The 18,910-nt window shown below is 37.1% G+C and overlaps 3 protein-coding genes across 3 annotated transcripts in view; 1 reads left to right on the top strand and 2 right to left on the bottom strand.

The window, feature by feature from the left end:
• The window catches only part of LOC145729840 (uncharacterized), a 52,640-nt gene extending 45,076 nt beyond the window's left edge, over window positions 1-7,564 (top strand). Inside the window, exon 2 of the mRNA XM_081980765.1 lies at window positions 7,058-7,564. Within this exon, the coding sequence (XP_081836891.1) occupies window positions 7,058-7,552 (495 nt within the window). The 3' untranslated portion in view covers window positions 7,553-7,564. The remainder of the gene's footprint in view (window positions 1-7,057) is intronic.
• Window positions 1-18,910, bottom strand: part of LOC145729838 (DNA repair protein RAD50-like) — a 61,067-nt gene that overhangs the window by 27,007 nt on the left and 15,150 nt on the right. The gene's annotated exons all lie outside the window — the stretch shown is intronic.
• Window positions 12,680-17,441, bottom strand: LOC145729841 (DNA repair protein RAD50.L-like). The gene is made up of 3 exons (XM_081980766.1): window positions 17,267-17,441; window positions 16,148-16,424; window positions 12,680-13,267 (listed from the first exon to the last, which is right to left on the bottom strand). Exons 2-3 carry the CDS (start codon window positions 16,251-16,253, stop codon window positions 12,879-12,881), a joined length of 495 nt encoding a protein of 164 aa, XP_081836892.1. The 5' UTR covers window positions 16,254-16,424; window positions 17,267-17,441; the 3' UTR covers window positions 12,680-12,878.

Below are 18,910 nucleotides of genomic sequence, written 5' to 3'. Positions count from 1 at the left end.
GTGAGCCATTGTGCGCCCCTGGAATGAACAAGTTTCTTGGTCTTATTATTGACGACTCGCTTCGATTCGCTGATCATCTGGACGGTCGGTGTTCTAGACTGGCGTCGGGTTGCCATGCATTGAGGGTAATCTCTGGCAATCTGGATTACCATGTAGCTAGGAGTGCATACTATGCACTTTGACTGCCATCTCCGCTACGGCATAGCTTTCTGGGGAGTTTGTTCTCGAAGCCGCTTCAATTCTGTGTTTCTCCTGCAGAAGCGAGAATTGATGTGCTTGTGTCGTGTTGGATACAGGGCCTCATGTAGACCCCTCTTCATTGAACATGGTATCCTCACCTTGTGCTGCATTTTCATCTTAGAGACGATTTGTCTTGTCCGTGGCAAGTTTGGGGGTCAGTTGTCCGAGGGCTCCGGCTCGGTGACTCCCAGTAGATTCGTTTTGAGGCTTCCCATTCCTCACACGGAGAAAATTAAGTCGTCGCTTATTTACGGTGTCAAGAGACTTTTCAATAACTTTCTTCTCCACGTGAGAGGCCAGCCGTCTGCGCGTGGATTTAGGCGTGAGGCTGAGAGATTTTCGCTTGACGGGGCGTACTATTCTCTGGACGAATTCTACTCCAGTTCTTGAGGCGCCTTGTTCTGCCATAAACTGACCAAGCACTGTTTGTGTTTTTGATCCTCTTTCTCCTCTCTTCTACAGGGTAACTACCTTTTTGTTTTGTTTTTATTTTAATAATTGTAAGGTGTAATTATGTGTGATTCATATTGTATGTGTAGTGTAATAATTATGCATGTTCTTTTTTTGCTGTTTTTGTATGTGTTTTCAGGGCTTTGTCAATGACTTTAAGTTTCCGACAATAAAGCTACTTTTTTGATTGATTGATTGATTATGAAATGTCAAACACTACTGAATAGAAATGTCACTTCAGTTGACAGGAGGCAAATAATTGCGCAATCTGCAATTAAATCGCCACCACAAAAAGTACCTCTAAATGAATCACCATTTACAAAAAACGTGCAGAATTGCTTCGAAAACGTAAGTGTGTTATTTCAAAGTTTTAAACATACCTTTTTATTTAGTTTTTTACTTCTATGCCTTTACTATGTATGTTACACTATCTAGAAAACTCAGAATAAAAAAAATTGATTTCCAGCATTTTCTCTTAGCTCTCTTATTAGTTTTTTTCAAAGCTACATCTTTTACAGTTTTTGAGCCGATGACCACTGTTAGTGGAACACCTGGTACAGTGTGTTTCATTACAAGTATGATAACATTTAGATTCAGCTGTCATTTTTTTGTTTTTAAAGATATCAGAATAAAACCTAAACCACATTGCATAGTTAACTGACAAGTGTTTTTCTTATTTAAATAAAAAAACAATTTTACAAGATCTTAACTTTACTTCTGTTTTTTTTTTAATGGAACACCCTGTATTATTGAATATTTGGATTCTACTAAAAAATCCAAGCTATCCTATATATCTATCTTCAAAACTTTTTTGCGAAAATGGCGTCTGTATAAGTTGGTCATATTAACATAATATAATAAATGAAAAACAAAGTAAATTTGCCTGGTAGTATTAAATAATTAGTTCTAAAAACAGGTAAAATTATTAAGGTAAAGTAAAATTCAGTGTGACAGAAAAATTCATCAATTTTACCAGTAAATTCCAATTTGACTAGCAAATTTGTGGGCCTAATTGAAATTTGCTTGATCATATTCCTGTCATGGCTGTCATTATTTTGAAAAGTTATAAATCTGAACCACTCACTTTTCAAGTGAAACTCCCAGGGATCAGAAGTAGTTCTTTATGAACATTTTTAATAGACAGCTCATTTGATTGGCTATACATTGACATATAAAACTCTACTAAAAATGGTGTAAATAAGCCAGCTATTGGAGATTGAACAAAAGAATGCAACAAAAAAGTCATACAAAAAAATAGTTAACATTGACGCCCTCTAGCGGCCAAACCGTCCAACCTATTAACCTAAGTTGAGATATTTTTAGAAAGCTCATTTCATTAGCTATTCCATTGACGTATAAAACTATACCAAAAGTAGTGTAATTAAGAAAGTTTTTGAGGATTAAACAAAAGAATACACCAAAAAAATTGGCGAACAAAAAAAAAAAACCAATCAACTTTTATACGTCAATGGAAAAGTTATTTCATTGGCTGTCCATAGACATATACAAAGAGTTACAAATACGCGTGTTTTCTACGGTTTAGTCACAGGGTGCAGCTGAAGCACTTTTTGCCTGGTTAAGGGCTAATTTGATTCTGAAAAATTAGGAAAACGGGGTTACATGACATACGTCGATGTAACGCTTAGACATTTCGTGAAAAACTGTTTTTGCAAATGACAATTTTCGGAAGGGTCAAATTTGCTAATGGGTTTTGCGTTATGTTGGCCACTTAGTGCAAGCGAAAATCGACCTTAATGATTTTATTTCTACAGTAGTTTTGCTGTGGCTTTAGATTTGACAATCATTGTCCTACGTTTGTGTCAAATAACAGAGTAACTAACTTACCTTAATTTTGAACAGAGAATCATTGAGAGAGAGTTTCATTTGAAAAACAAGACTTTTTGTTCTTTTTTAGAACTGGCCCATTTTTTGACCACTCTGTATTATATATTTTGACGTTTTTCTGCACCCATTTTTAGAACAAACCTTGTTGACTGAAAATATCAAATTTCACATAAAATCGTAAATATCTCAGAAACAAATACAAATAGGTATATAACATTAATACACAAAATATGTCTAGAATTTGGTTTAGAATCTAAAAATGCAAAAATATACAGGGTGTCCCATTTAAAATCAGCAGCAGTTGATATCTACTGCAGCTGAAATTGTTGCATGCAAATTTCCTTGTTTTTTCTTTTTTTAATAAAAAAACGTTTTTTAGACTCTCCAGTTGTGGTACCTAATTCAGAAAGTTATACAGGGTGTCGCACGACGAAAAACATCGATTGATATTGGAAAAAGTATAAATAGGAGAGTTTTGAAAATTAGGCAGGATACTGATGTGGGCATGCCCAATCTAACTAAAATATTTTCAAGATGGTTGCACTTCCGTTTATACCGGAAGTCGATCACAAATTTCTTATTTTAAATAGAACACCCTATATAGTGTCACAAGTAGATTTTCGTTAATTAATTTAATACTAACTACTACTAATACGTTAATTACTTAGTCAGCAAATAATCGAACCTTTTAGAACGGAAGCTAGCTAAGGTGTTGCAATCGCCAGGCAGCAATAAGTCATCAATTGTTCGGACAATGATCCAAGTGCTTAGACAAGCAATTAAGAAATTGAACTGACTAAGGGATCGCAATACCTTACAATAAATAGCCGAGAAATTTGGAAAGAAGGGTTAGTCAGAAATTATCCGCGAAACTAAACGGTTCGGTCGCGAAAGTGAAGGGAACTCTACCCTGACACTTACCCTCGGTCCAAAATGGTTTGTGCATTTATTATCATGTAAGTACGAACTTGTAATTTATAAATAAGCCAACTTGTGTCTGACAATGTGTATAACTTTACTAGTTTCTCTCTATGAATAAACGTTGTTGTTTTTGTTATCCAATCTTTGAGTTTAACTAGAGTACGACCCCAGCCTACACGTCCCCGCGTTACCACTAAAAATTAGATCGTGACAACTTGGTGGAGGCGCCGGGTATTTCTAAATGTAGGTCTTCATTACCTACATGCCGGGTATATCATAATTAGTATGTACAACTTTAAAGAAGAAAGTTTGAACTATGAAAAAATATACAGAGTTAGTAAATTGCATCAAACAAGCTAAGACAGGTTAGACGACATTAATAACAACGTTTGTCAAAAAAAAAAAATGATTTTTTTGTTAAAAGGGCTAGTGACTCAAATAAGATCTTTGAAATAAAAAATGCGTTCAATTTTTTGTTTGTTTTGTAACACTAGAATTTGCTAGATGGAAAATACTAACCGAAAGATTCCATTTTACAAAACAAGATTGGGTGGTCACGGGACCTCTTCAAGCCACTCGGTGAATGCCCCAGGCTAACTACTCACGGAGAGTGGTGTAGGTTAACAAGCTAAATTTCAATGGCGCCACCCACTTTGCACCGTCGTGTAGGGCTTGAGAAGAGCAGTAAACGAACGCTAAAGCGGGAAATCCCCAAACGCTAGACCAAATATCAGTAATGCAAAATACAAATCTTAAATAATACCACCAAGTACCCCGTTTTATGGCAAAGGCCTCTTCTTTATTTAAAAAAACAAATTTAACGACTGTCAAAAATTAAAAGTATACGGTTAATGTACTGAGTGACAATTCAGAACCTAACCTTAAAATGTCAAGTTTAAAAGCACAGCAATATGTACCACACGTTGTGTATGCTATTTGTAATCAAATCAGTTTACAAAAAGGGAGATTAAATGGTTATTTTAGTGATGGACTCAAAGTTGGGTATTTGGGAATACGGAACCTTAACTACGGTACAAGTCTGGATAGGTGAGTGTTAGACTGTGTTCACAGAAGGTTGGCAAAAGAAAAAGGCAACCCTCAATCAAACATTCTAGATCAAATTAGACAAACTTGTGCTTTCAAGCAGCACTGGACCCCAACTAAATGCATTTAGTGTGGGCTTACAAACCCAAAAATCTTAGTAAGCACACTCTCGCTGGTAATGGAGGATGTCAAAGTTCCTTACTACTACTATATATCGACTGCTTGTGCTCAATGGTGAATCAGAGACCAAGAAACTGTGTTTGCAGCCTGCAGATCTGCTTATGACTAGACTGACCTTATTTCAAGATTGCTAATACTCCCTGGACACTTCAGTTAATGCTGCACAGGCAGGCCTAATGTGTCAATTAATCAGGACAGCTTAAACTCTCAACAAGGGCTGATTGCAAGTGTAAGTGCTGGTGTTCGTTGAGTTGGTGATCGATTGTGTCAAGTGCTGTTTTCCTTGTGGAGCACCAGAGGTAAAAGTGGGAAAGGAAAAAGCCTAGAAAACATGTTCTAGTTACAATGACCGTTAAGCACGCTAGGATTGACAATAGCAACCTACATTAAGTGAGTATTTATAAGCACAATTGCAACTTAAACTTACCCGAGTTGTTGATGGGCTTTTCCTGGCAATACAAAATAGGAATTTACCAAAGTCTTTTCTTTAAATCCCCAAGAAGGTATTTCAGAAACTTAATTCTATATTTTTAAAGACTGATGAACCTACTTTGATTTGAAAAATCCGCTCAAGCGTTAATGGTTAGTGTCCACCATGTGGAATCAAAACCCAAAAAGAAAATGGCAGTTTGCCTAAACTAGATTCTAGACCATTCTTAAGTTAAGCTGCAATTGGTCAAAATAGACACCTGTAATAAAACTATTTTACCATTGGTCGTTAATTTGAACTCTAAATATGACAGAATACAAAACCACAAAATCAATACTTCAATGATGAAATTAAAGTTTTATGATAGTACTATCTTTAATGTTAGATTACTTTAGAAGAAGTGAAACATTTTGCTTACTTGCTCAGATAGTGTATGATTTAGTTAAAAAAAAAACAGCCGGCCTACTGTAAATTGCAGTAGAATAGCAAAATGTAAGTACCCCCCCAAAATCAAAGAAAACAAACCTTTTGCCAAAAAAAAAACCCGTAACAGTTTGTTAAGAAAACTAGCGAATATGAAACAAAAGAAATAATCGAACTGGTATAAACACCTGATAACGTAGCTTAGTTTTGTATAATAAAAGTGACACATAGGGTTTGTTCTTACAAGCGACCTGTTAAAACGAAATAAAGGTTTCTTATTATGTTGCGACTTCAGCTATTACGTTGTGTACTTATGAGTGTTAGGTGCGCATTACCCCTAAAATGGGATGAAAGTACCCCTAGATTGGGATGAATTTACCCCGTGCAACGGGATGATGTATAATTATTTTGATGATGTCGCAGCGTGTTTAAATAATACAGAAATGTCTGTATTGGTAGAAGTACATTTATTTTAAATGGCACATAGCAATTCTGTTTGCTGTATGTGTAAATAAGGGCCGTAAAAGAATTTTATAAGAACAAACCCAATGTTAAAGTTGAAAACAAGAAAAAGAAAGACTAATATAAACATGTTTACAAAAAGCTCGTTTCTTGTCTCTTTTAATCAGATGAAAATTATTACGCAATTGTGAAAAAGGTGTATAAAACAACTACATTTGTCTAAACTTTCATGTATCGAAGATTCCTAATACTGACAGCAATCGGTTATGCGTTACTTTGGAAGTTTTCTTATTGGTTGTATTTATTATTCACTTTAAATCGATTATTTCTTGTATTTTTACGTTTCCTCAAAGCACATTACACTCACATTTCAATGAATGAATAGATTTGATCAACTTTTTAGTATAACTAAATTATTTTTATCTTAAATAAACTGTCAGACTAAGTTCGGCTCGGACGAGGGTACGTCGAGGGGTACGTGTAACACGAGGCAAAACGATCAGCCACCAAGGTAAAATAAGGTAGTAGTAGCGTCAAACTTAGTAACTGCCGCAAGAGCAGACAAAAAAGGGGAAACATCCTCTGAATATCTACATGATGATGACTAAGATGGGCGAAAATAAAAGCTCTACAGAATCAAAAATTTTTACGCTCGAATTAAAAGAAAATAAAGAATTACGCTCACTGTCCCAAGGCGAAACAGTATTAGCCCAAATAGAGTGTACTAAAGTACGCAAGTGATTTTCCTTAGTAAGGGAAAAAAGAAAAAATGATACATGTATCTACAATTAATTCTTCTCCTATGCTGCAAGCGGATCACGATAAAAAAATAAAAAAAAAAATTGAGAAAAATGGTCACGTGACCATGACATCTACTATTACTGAGGTGTGACGTTTGTCAAAACTGTGAACTGTCAAATGTCACCAGTCACATTAGAGTTTTTGGAAAATCATTTACGCAGGGCGTCAATTAAAAAATGGTCACGTGGCTGTCAATTAAGCTGAGTTAAAACTGTGTGTTGTCATTGTGTCACCTGTCAAATGTAATTTGTTTTTTTCAAGGAAAATGGCGACCTGGAAGACGTTAAACTGATCGACTTTCAAATGGCGAGAGAAACTACTCCGGTGCACGATTTGTCCTACTTTTTCTACTCCTCCGCATCAAAAACTGATCTGGATCATTTGGAGCAGTACCTCACCTTATACCACACCAGCCTCACCGGCATTTTAAAGTCGTTAGGCCTCAATTCCACTGAAATCTTTCCGTACCAAGCCTTAGTCGACGATTGGAAACGTCACGCTTTACTGGGAGTGATTCTGTCAATTTTCATTCTACAAATGAAACTTCTGGACAAATCCAAGTACGCCGAATATTTGACAGATGACAGCTTGGAAATGTCAGAGGCGACTGTCAAATTTTGGCAAGAACTGATGCGTCAAGTGTACGAGAGTGACAGTTACAAGACGCGCACGCGTGACATTTTGACGCACGCCTACGAGTTTGGTGTGTTAAGCGAAGATAAATATGTCAAAAAACATACTGAAGTGTCAATATAGACATTAAACCAACTTGGTTTTTATTGTTGCACTTAAATGGGACTCTGTATACACTAATTTGACAGCAAGTATCCTTCCCTGTTTTCAACTGTTTCTCCGGCCTTGTCATTATACCTCACAATCGTCACTTTACTGGCAGACAGTTGACAAGTTTGACAGCTGTCAATTGTCAAAAAACTGCAAAACAATGAAAAACTGTCAAAATCCCTTAAAGCGGTAAAAATACAAAACTGTCTTGGAAACTGATACACTCATTTTGACTTATGCTGCTTCAATTTAATAGCTCCATGAATTGTATTTTTGACATATGTGAGGTTTTACAATTAGTAATTTTGACAGATGCAACGTTTGACAGTCTGTTTCCAACGTAAATTAGTCTGCCGTAAATGTGTCAACTGTCAAGATCCCTTCCATAAAGCGATAAAAGTACAATACTTTCTTGGCAACTAAAACACGCTGTAAGAGTTGCGCTGATTCCATTTTATAGCTCTATGGGTGGTATTTTTGAGATATGTGACATTTGACAGTCTGTCTCAGATACAGATTAGTTTGTCGTAATTGTGTCAACTGTCAAAATCCGTGTCATAAAACCATAAAACTATAAAACTCCTTTGAAAACTAACACACGCATTTTGAATAACGCCGACTCCATTTTCTAGCTCTACAATTAGTAATTTTGACAGATGTGACGTTTGACAGTCTGTTTCAGACACAAATTAGTCTGTCGTGAATGTGACAATTATCAAAATCCCTTCCATAAAGCGATAAAAATACAAAACTTTCTTGGAAACAAAAACACGCTGTTAGAGTTGCGCTGATTTCATTCTATATTTTTGACATATGTGACATTTGACAGTGTGTCTCAGATATAGATTAGTTCGTCGTAATAGTGTCAACTGTCAAAATCCGTGTCATAAAACCATAAAACTTTTTGGAAAACTAACACACGCATTTTGAATTACGCCGACTCCATTTTATAGCCCTACGATTAGTAATTTTGACAGATGTGACGTTTGACAGTCTGTTTCAGACATAAATTAGTTTGTCGTAAATGTGTCAACTGTCAAAATCCCTTCCATAAAGCGATAAAAGTACAAAACTTTCTTGGAAACAAAAACACGCTGTTAGAGTTGCGCTGATGCCATTTTATAGCTCTATGAATGGTATTTTTGACATATGTGACATTTGACAGTCTGTCTCAGATGCAGATTAGTTTGTCGCAATTGTGTCAACTGTCAAAAGCCGTGTCATAAAACCATAAAACTATAAAACTTCTTTGAAAACTAATACACGCATTTTGAGTTACGCTGACTCTATTTTATACCTCTACGATACTCGGTTTTGACAATTTACTATAAAAAGTCAAGGAAGGAAGATAGTCCAGAATACAAGGTTTCGAAAAATGGGGCTACTTCAATAGTTTGAACCGTTTGGTCGCTAGAGAGCGTCAAAGTTAAGCTTTGCAGACCAGAGTTGTAGTTTTGACTACTTTTGCTTTGCCCCTGAATAACTCGAATATGTGACGTGTTACGTCGAAAAATCATAGAAGGTAAAAGATACTCTAGATTATGAGATTTCCAAAAAAATATGACCGCTAGAGGGCGGCAAACTTCAGCTCTTTGATTGATTAGAAGATTAAATTAACGGTTGTCACGTAACCCTAATTTTTTCTTGGAAAATTGAACAAAATCGCGACAAGTCACGTGATTTTAAAATTTTTGCAAAAATGGAACACATTTACGAAATGCCGACAAGCCACGTGACCATAAAAATTTGGGTAACAATGTAAAATTTTAAAAATGGCCGATGGAGTCACGTGATATTGACAATTTTCAAAAAATTGAGTTAGAAAGTACAAATAGAATATGAAATTAGAAAGTACTAAATGAGTTAGAAAGAACAAATGGCGTTCCCTAATTTAGGAACAGCTCCATAAATGCCGCATCATTCGGTAAAGACCGACCTGATTGGTTAAAAATAGTGAGGTTTTGTTTTTTGTTTATCAATCCCAATCCTCTGACCGGTTTCTACTTTCTACTCTTTTTAGTATATGTTTTTAAGAGTTGTCATTTGTTTCAAGGAAATTTGCACCAGATGATAGTTCAGACTGTGAGGTTTCGAAAAATGGGTCCATAAGTGTCAATAGCTTGGATCGTTTGGCCGCTAGAGGACGTCCAATTTAAAAGCTTTGCTGAAAAAAACAGTGAGGGTGACCACTTCAGCTTTAATTCTTAATAACTCAGTTATTTGAAAAGTTAAAAAGTCAAGGAAAGTAAATGGAAGTCAGGATTCTGAGGTTTTCAAAATATGGCTACTTGACTTAATTACCATAACCGTTTGGCCACTAGAGGGCGTTTAAGTTAAGCTTTGGTGAAGAAAACAGTGAGAGTAAACAATTTTGCTTCAATCCTTAATAACTCGACTCTTATTTGAAAAGTTACGTCAAAAAGTCAACGAATGTAAAAAAGAGCTCAGATTCTGAGGTTTCCAAAAATATGGCAAATTGACTCAATAACTGACACCGTTTGGCCTCTAGAGGGCGCCGCAAAGTTTAGCTTTGCTCATGAAAACAGTGTGTGACCACTGTTGCTTTAATCCTCAATAACTCAGACTCATACACTCATAGATTTGAGTACAGATGAGATGTGGCACAACAGCTACATTATTATTATTATTATGTTTGCTTTATTGTCCAAAAAATCAAGTTCCTCCTGACAAAGCCAAATTAAACACTACCTACATAATATTACAATCATACAGCTTATTAAAGACTGCCTTACCGCCATAGATTATTGAAGTTTTAACCTGAGTAGTTCTAGGTATTGGTAGTGAGACAGAATACTCGTCGCTCTGGTTGCCCTCAGCGGGGTGTGGCACATATATCCTCGCAAAACTTTTTATGTATCAGGCAGGCAGTCTCTAGTATAAAAATACCAGTTAGAGTAAGAAACTTTAATCTTGTAAAAGGGTTCCTACAAGATTCTCTATGGCCAGCCTCCGAGACATATTGAACGGCTCTTTTCTGCAGCACAAACACTGATTCGAGAAGCCGCCCAGAACAGCTACCCCAAAAACAGATGCCATACCGGAGATGCGACTCCATTAGCCCAAAATATGCACTTCTGCTTATGCTCTCACTATCAAGCTCTCTGGCTATCACTCTAAGGGCATAGCAGCCCTATGAAAGCTTTCTGTTCAAGGCGTTGATGTGGCTAACAAATTTCAGATTTTCGTCAATGCAGATGCCGAGAAATCGGTACTCTGTCAAAGATGAGATCATCTGTCCAGACAGTTGTACCACAAAAGAACACTTAAGTTCATTACGCCCGTCTTACCAAGGTTAAGTCGAAGGCCATTTGCGGAACACCATTTGCCCACCAAATTCAGATCATCCTCAATAACACGCTTAAGAGCAACCAAATCCGTCCCACTCCAAAGAATGGTGGCATCGTCGGCAAAAAGCGTAAATTTCCCCTAATATCCAGAGAGCATAGAGTGAGTGAGTGAGTGTGCAACGTGGGGGGGCTCCTGCCCTTGAAAAACGTATAATATCCTCCTGTTACGTCTCGCCAGTAACGTAGCTACAGCAGCCCAGTGTCCTTTATAAAAGCCACCAGGTTGCTGGGGCATAAGTCCTTTATGTCCCTAGGCAACACCATTGGCTGTCCCAGTATGCGCATTCGCGCGTAAGAGGACTGCTCATAAGGACATGTCCCGAAGTTTCTTCATATTCTAAGCATCCCCTACATTCGGGATCCTCAGCAACACCCATCAAATACTGATGTCGTCTAAGGTGACAATGACCGGTCAATAAGCCTGTCACCGTTCTTAAATTTCTTCTGTCGAGTCCCAGTAGTTGTTCAATTTTCAAAGCACTGGGGCCACCTATGAGTTCCTTGACCTGTCTCATGCCCGAGGTGGCAACCCAGCGACAGTGAAACAATTGCCTGGCCAAGGCCCCCATGGATGGGCGTCACTTGTGCGCCCAATCTAGCCAACCGGTCGGCCTCCTCATTGCCAGGAACATCGAATGTCCTGGAACCCAGATGAGGCGGATGTTATTTTCCAACAAGAGTGTCTCGAGGATTGTTTTACATTCCAGCACCAGCTGGAAGCTTACCTTCTCGGCACTGAGTGCTTGGATGACTACCCTGCTCTCTGAGCAGATAGTGATATTCTGTCCAATTAGGGGACTGAACAATAGTTCCAGCCCGCAGGACAAGATTGCAAATACAGGGACAAGATTGCAAGACAGTGGCAAGCCCGAGAGTTTTTGTATCGGAGACATATCACTGCGCATGAGAAGAATCGGACACCGCAAAGAGAGCATAGATCGTTTATAAATATGAGAAACAAAATAGGCCCCAGCACAAAACCCTGTGGCACTCCCAAAGTATTAGGCAACATGCCAGAAACTCTATCCCCGCAGTACACCCTCTGGGTTTGACCGCTAAGATAGGATGCAAACCAAGTACGAGCCACCCCTCTGAAGCCGTAACCCTCCAATTTGTAGAGCAGAGTCTCACCATCGAAGCAATCAAAGGCTCTGGAAAGGTTACAAAACACGGCCGACGTAGACTCGCCCTCATTGAGAGAAAGGAACAAGGATTCCAAAAACGAGAAAATTATCTTCCACCTTTTTGCTATCATAGCAGCAATCAACACAATACTGTCTTCTTTCGACGATATGGAAAACTGTTTTTCTTACGGAGGTCTGCTGATGAATTCGCGCTATGCAACTTTCGTACGTATTTTTATTTTTTAAACTGAGAAGACTGCTTCCAGGCAGGACGTCGTTTGATGTGAAATCCCACTAAGCTTTTCACCCCTGAATATACATATTGCAAAGTGGCATTTAACTAGTATTTCAATCTATCGTATAAGAGAATGCGCGACGAAGCGCAATAATCAATGTAGGCGCCATGGAAGAACGCTATTCGAATTTTGCGTTCGTATTTACAACAATTTTGTATTCGCTTATGATGCTCAATAAATATTGTTCTATTCTATATTATCAGACAAAATCTAATGTTTGGAAAATTTAGATGTTTAAAGACCTGAAAGACTGAACTTCTTCTAGTTACGAAAAGGCAAATACCCAACTATGTGCACCAAAAAAAAACAAAGTAAGACAAGTTAACATGTTTATTTATTTTTTTCTTTGTAATAACAAAGTAATACCTACATCTTACAACATAAAAAAATACAAAACACCTTGCCCACCAAGTGATTATCACTTTCAAGGCTTAAGAAAAATATATTTTTTTTTTGCTAAACAATCTTATTGTTAGCCGACTTAAAAACTTTAGAATATAATCAACGTGTATTACAGTACTTCAGCAGTAACGCACGAGAATCCTTCCGGATCTCTTTGCACTTTATAATAATGTGACGTGCTTTGATCTCTGGTCAAATTGCGCACAAACTCCTCGTCGTGAGTGATAATGATTAATTGAAAATTGTTTTGATTTTCCCGCAAAGATATTAACCGCGACAAGGCGTCGCACAAGCTCATAATATTGTCGCGATCCAGATTTGTGGTCGGTTCGTCCAGAGCAAAAATGCCACAATTAGCGCTGAACGTTTCGGCCAAAGCCATTCGGATCACCAGGCATGCCAACACCTTTTGACCGGCGCTGCATCTACCGCGCATGTCCAGTTCGGTACCTTTTTTCACTTGTACTACTTTGTAGCTGTAGCTTCGTCTTTTTGACGCTGAAACAATAGTTATTATTACATTTGAAGGTGATTTTCTCTGCGAAAAGTTTACGAAAAACGGTAAATTATATTCTAAACAACCTCTAAACCTTCACAAATCAAAAATCGTTTTTTCTTAGAAAAGAAAAGCTTTCAAATCAACGTTACCAAAGCCAAAACTCTTGATTCAGTCATTTAGACAACGTCAAAAAGCTCAAGATTCTTTTAATTCGTGTGACTGCAAAAACGTGGGCCCCTTTGACAAACTGAACTAGCTATGACGTTTAATGACAGGCTTATAGTCACTTGATAGGTGTCAAAACTCATTAAACAGTGCTGTGAAACTGTAAAATGTCAAATAGTCGCCTTTCCTTGATGAAGACCCCGCAAATTGTTGTGACGTTAAATGACACTTCACCGCGTGTCTTATAGTCAGGTGACACTTATTATAACTATTAAAACTAATGATGGGCATAAACTTACCGTAAGGTAAAGTAAAATTCAGTCTGACAGAAAAATGTACCAATTTTACGAGTAAATTTATGGGTCTAATTGAAATTTGCTTGAAAGATCACATTTTACTGTCATGGCTGTCATTAATTTGAAAAGTCATAAATCTGAATCACTACACTTTTCATGAACGTCCTGTATAGTAGCGGCACTGACGGACTGTGAAACTTCCAGGAATGAGCAATTATTTACGAACATTTTTACTCACTATCAAATTTTTCGTTAACTTCACCGTTTTTGAGTTTTTTAGCAAAAACCAGTTTGATACAACAAATTTTCAAATCAATCTGAGCACCCTGTATCTCGGTTATTTTTGGGAGTTCGGCGAAGTTAAACCACTCAAATTAACCGTCTTGAGCTCCTTTTTCCAGCGGTGTTGAGCAAAAAATTCTATCTGCAAAATTGCGTACAGGGTGACCAAAAACACTGAGTGCCAAAGTGCTGAGTTACGGAGTTGATTAGGAACATTTTTGGTCACTGCCAAATATTTCGTAACTGGTTTGATGTAACAAATTCTCAAATCAGTTGAAATTGTGGTTTGAAACTTGAACACGGATTAAAGGACAGTCAAAGACAAAATCACTTGGAAAACTCACTTGGAGTGAGAAAATGACTGTTTTAAGCGCATGTTTGGAATCCTCATTAAATTTCCTATCCGATAACCTGAAAAAAGACAACAAAATTTGGTACAGCCAGGGAGAAAAGCGGTGTCAAAGTTCGAACTGCAAGAAACACAGTTTGAAAAGACAATCAAAGACAAAATCACTTGGAAAAGTCACTTGGAGTGAGAAAATGACTGTTTTAAGCGCATGTTTGGAATCATCATTAAATTTCCTATCCGATAACCTGAAAAAAGACAACAAAATTTGGTACAGCCAGGGAGAAAAGCGGTGTCAAAGTTCGAACTGCAAGAAACACAGTTTAAAAAACCAATCAAGGAGAAATCGTCTGTAAAACTCACTTGGAGTAGGAAAATGACTGTTTTAAGCGCATGTTTGGAATCCTCATTAAATTTCCTATCCGATAACCTGAAAAAAGACTACAAAATTCGGTACAGCCAGGGAGAAAAGCGGTGTCAAAGTTCGTACTGCAAGAAACACAGTTTGAAAAGACAATCAATGACGAAATCACCTGTAAAACTCACTTGGAGTGAGAAAATGACTGTTTTAAGCGCATGTTTGGAATCCTCATTAAATTTCCTATCCGATAACCTGAAAAAAGACTACAAAATTTGGTACAGCCAGGGAGAAAAGCGGTGTCAAAGTTCGTACTGCAAGAAACACAGTTTGAAAAGACAATCAATGACGAAATCACCTGTAAAACTCACTTGGAGTGAGAAAATGACTGTTTTAAGCACATTTTTGGAGTTGTTGTAGTTACATCTTTAAAGCCCCAAATTTGACATTTGTGAGGGTGTGAATTGACACTTGACACACACGCAACACAGCTGTCATCTGTCAAGTCATTCAGCGCTAACGTATAGCTAGAATACGCAAATTAGTATATCTTTGAAATTAGTATTTCTTTGATAATGAGCAATGCAAGTTGTATTTATAGCTCTACAAAGTTAAATTTACCAGTTGTAACATTAACAGACACTTTGATATGTGTTTTACGTCACCTGACAGCTGTCAAAAATCACGCAGCTGTGACGGGAAAATTACCAATCTAAATAAGGTTTACCGCTTGGATAAATCACACTGTACATTGTATTTATAGTTCTATGAAGCGAAATTTGACAGTTATGACGCTAAGTGACATTAGTATCAAAGTGTTCTTTAACGCCAGAACTACCAAATTTGGCTTTATGGAGCTGTAAACGCAACTTACAGTGCAATTCCTCGAAGAAACACATCTATTTGGCATTTCAGACTTTCAGGTCACTGGTGAGTTAGTTTTGACAGTTATGACAGCTGTCCCGTGAGGCCAGCAGTATATTAAAGTGTGCCAACGTCCCAACTGTCAAATTTGGCTCCATAGAGCTTAAAGCACAACTTCTAGTGTAATTTATCAAACTATTTCTAATTTTAAAGTTTCAGGTCACTGGTGAACCGATTTTGACAATTATGACAGCTATCACGTGACGTAAGAAAAGTGTTCTTTAATGTCGTGCCATTGCCTAATTTTTTGCTTTTAATGTGCATTTATCAGCCTTTTCTACATCATTCTCTTGCACTTTAAAAAATAAATTTCTGCAAATGAATAATAACGAGAGAAAGAGTTTATTACTAGTTTTCTTCACTAAATGTCGAAAAAATCACCCTGTATGCCAAGCGTTCTTATGCAAACGTCAACCCAATTGCTATAGAGCGGAAAATGTTTCTTTTTTTAGAGCAGCATTCAACTAATATTTGCTTTCAAAACTAAAGATATTACAGTTTAAATTACCTGCACTTCCCAGATCATCGGATGTTTTGATTTCTATATAGTCGATGTCGTTGCCCTTGTAGATGTCTCTCCATAGTTCTCGAATTGTTAAATTAATTTGGCCCATTCGTTCCTTGTGGAACTTCAGCACTGATAGCTCCAAAACTTCAGTGTATATTTCCAGGTCCTTTATAACTGTTTGATCAACAATGAACTGGCGTGCCAGCTCCTTGTGTGATTGACTAGCCTCTCTATGTTCTTTCTTGTTTAGTTCAGTGTGTCCTGTTTTTATTAATTCCTGAAAAGCGCCCAAATTTATAAATAAAGGCAGATTCAGAGTTCCGTAACGGTATGAGGTGAAAGGTAACAGTAAACAGTTATGAAATTAAACAGTTTGATATGTTTGATATGTTGTATATTCATTCATAGTTTTCTGTAACTAAAACTATTGTCACGTTTAAACTGTAAAGCCCTTTTGGCCCAACCAATTAATCGAGAAGTGCGTATTACTTTGAATATTTCCCTCATGTGTTAAATGTCCCATATGAGCAGTGCATTTTCACCAGAATGACAGCGATAATTGCATTCTAAAGTGATAATTGCATTTCGATAATTGCACTGTACGTATCTATAACGACTGCATTGTTGTAGAGCCTATTGCTAGTATACTAATTGTTGTCTTTGCGCAGTTTTTTGACTTTTTATAACCAAACAATGTCAAACGCGATGTCAACAATAAATTAATGAACGGTTTGGAACTTGTTCATTGAGCTCCATTGAGCAATCTATAGTTGCAGCAAAACCAAAACATTTTCTTTATTCGGGAAATATTCCCCAAAATTACATTCGTGCCTTAAAAATGACCTGATAATTCTGCGTTCAAACTTGTTATCTTTGCAAACTGCATTCGGTCATTTTCATATTTTTTTCTAAAAAAGCCCTCCACCTTCGGTGTCGGGCTCTTTCGCCAAAAAAATATGAAAATAAACTCATGCAGTTAAGAGATAACAAATTTTCATGCAAAATTATCGGTAATTTTTATGCACTTGTGCAATTACCCCCGATAAACCAAAAGTAACACTTTAAACAATACCTTTTACATGCACAAAATATTACAATAATTAAATGGATTATACTTACATTTGCTAGACAATGATGAGAGCAGCTTTCTGAAGAGTTTGGCACTCGCGATTTATTATAATTTAGAAAATGGTTTACTATTCAAATAATTTACGAATCCGGTGCGGGTTGCAGAATTCGGGACGACTACATCATGGTGTTATGAGGCGGAGTCTCCGACCGTCTCCTTACCAACGCACGTCGAGCTTAATTTATACCCGATTGATTGGCTGACGTACCCCGCTTCCTCTTTCCGCATAGCAGCAGCGGTGATTTGTCATCGCTAAAAATAGCGATGATGCACTATGTGCATTCTGACTGTGACCTTGCCTCGCGCATTTTATTATTTTGCAATCTCCGAATATCTGCTTTGATTTAATGAATTTATACTTTTAAATAATAAGTCCATCTTTTAAATTAATGGATTTTCCATTCGTGGCACTATGAATGAATGTATAATATATGAACTGTTTAATTGTTTTACGGTTTACTGTTACCTCGTACCTCATACCTTTGCGGAACCCTGAATCGGCCTTAAGCGTAGAAAGGCATAAGCAGCTAAGTCTTTTTGCTTGTTTTGGTTTCAGTAAAACCAAAGAGTACAAGTTATTAAATTGTACGTAGTTTTGTTTTGACATATTTCCCAATTTGCAAGCTACAAAGTTACTTTTTCTAGAAACTGACATCATTTTCTTTGAAATACTCTCCATACATTATCGATAAGTTTGGTAGTTCTAGACTTGACGTCATTTTGTTTGAAAAACCTTTTAAATGAAAAATCATCTAAAAACGTCTTTTGACGTATCAAACTTAGATCTAACAATCAATCACAGTTAATTTACACCGCACTTTACTCACAACCTGGCGGGAATGGCGATAGACATAAACATATTACTTTATGCACCCACAGCCGATAAACCCACTGAAGAAGTCGAACAATACTACAAACTGCGGGAATTAATGCTAAAAACTGTCTTAAAGAACGAAATCTGTATAATAATCGGTGCCTTCAACGTGAAACTGGGTAGATCCTCGATGGACGGTATTGTGGGAAGACATGGACTTGAAAGAAGGAATAAAAAGAAAGAGAGGAAGACTATTATACACCTGGAAATCACTTGAAGATGATAGACAACAATTAACATATGAGAACGGCGAGATCCCAAACGACTGGCGTTTAATCTCCACCTTTATCACTATCCCCAAAAAATCAAATGCGAAAACAAGCAAAGACCTCCGACTTATTAGCCTTAGGAGTCATGCACTAAAAGCATTTCTACAAATAATCCACAAGAGAATATACTATTTGCAAAACACAGTTTGGTTTCAAAAACGGTTTAGGTATGCGATAGGCCTTGTACTGCATGCAACTGATGTGCTGAAGTGCACAATGTGTGATACATGACCAACGGAGAAACAATTTTGTATGCTTCATCGACTACCAAAACGTTTTCGACCAAGTGAAACACGATTTTTTAATACCCATCCTACGAGAAGCTGGCATCGATGAGAAAGATATTCAAATAATACGCAAACTCTACTGGAATCAAACAGCAAAACTACGAATTCATGATTCACCTCACACGGATACGTATTGTCACCACTTCTGTTCAACATATACACAAAAAAGATATTTCAACTAGCACTAAAGGATAATACTAACTC

This window comes from Ips typographus, linkage group LG5 (assembly GCF_016097725.1).
Source record: "Ips typographus isolate SLU linkage group LG5, UJ_Ityp_2.0, whole genome shotgun sequence".
NCBI lineage: Eukaryota > Metazoa > Arthropoda > Insecta > Coleoptera > Curculionidae > Ips > Ips typographus.
The sequence above is the reverse complement of the archived record's forward strand: the minus strand, read 5'-3'. Positions and strand labels throughout refer to the sequence as shown.

Excerpts from the sequence above, each read along its gene's own strand:
- LOC145729841 (XM_081980766.1), bottom strand. The coding sequence starts at position 16,253 with ATGGGCCAAATTAATTTAACAATTCGAGAACTATGGAGAGACATCTAC. Across the intron at positions 13,268-16,147 it reads CGATGATCTGGGAAGTGCAG|CGTCAAAAAGACGAAGCTAC; the intron begins GTAATTTAAACT and ends CTATTGTTTCAG.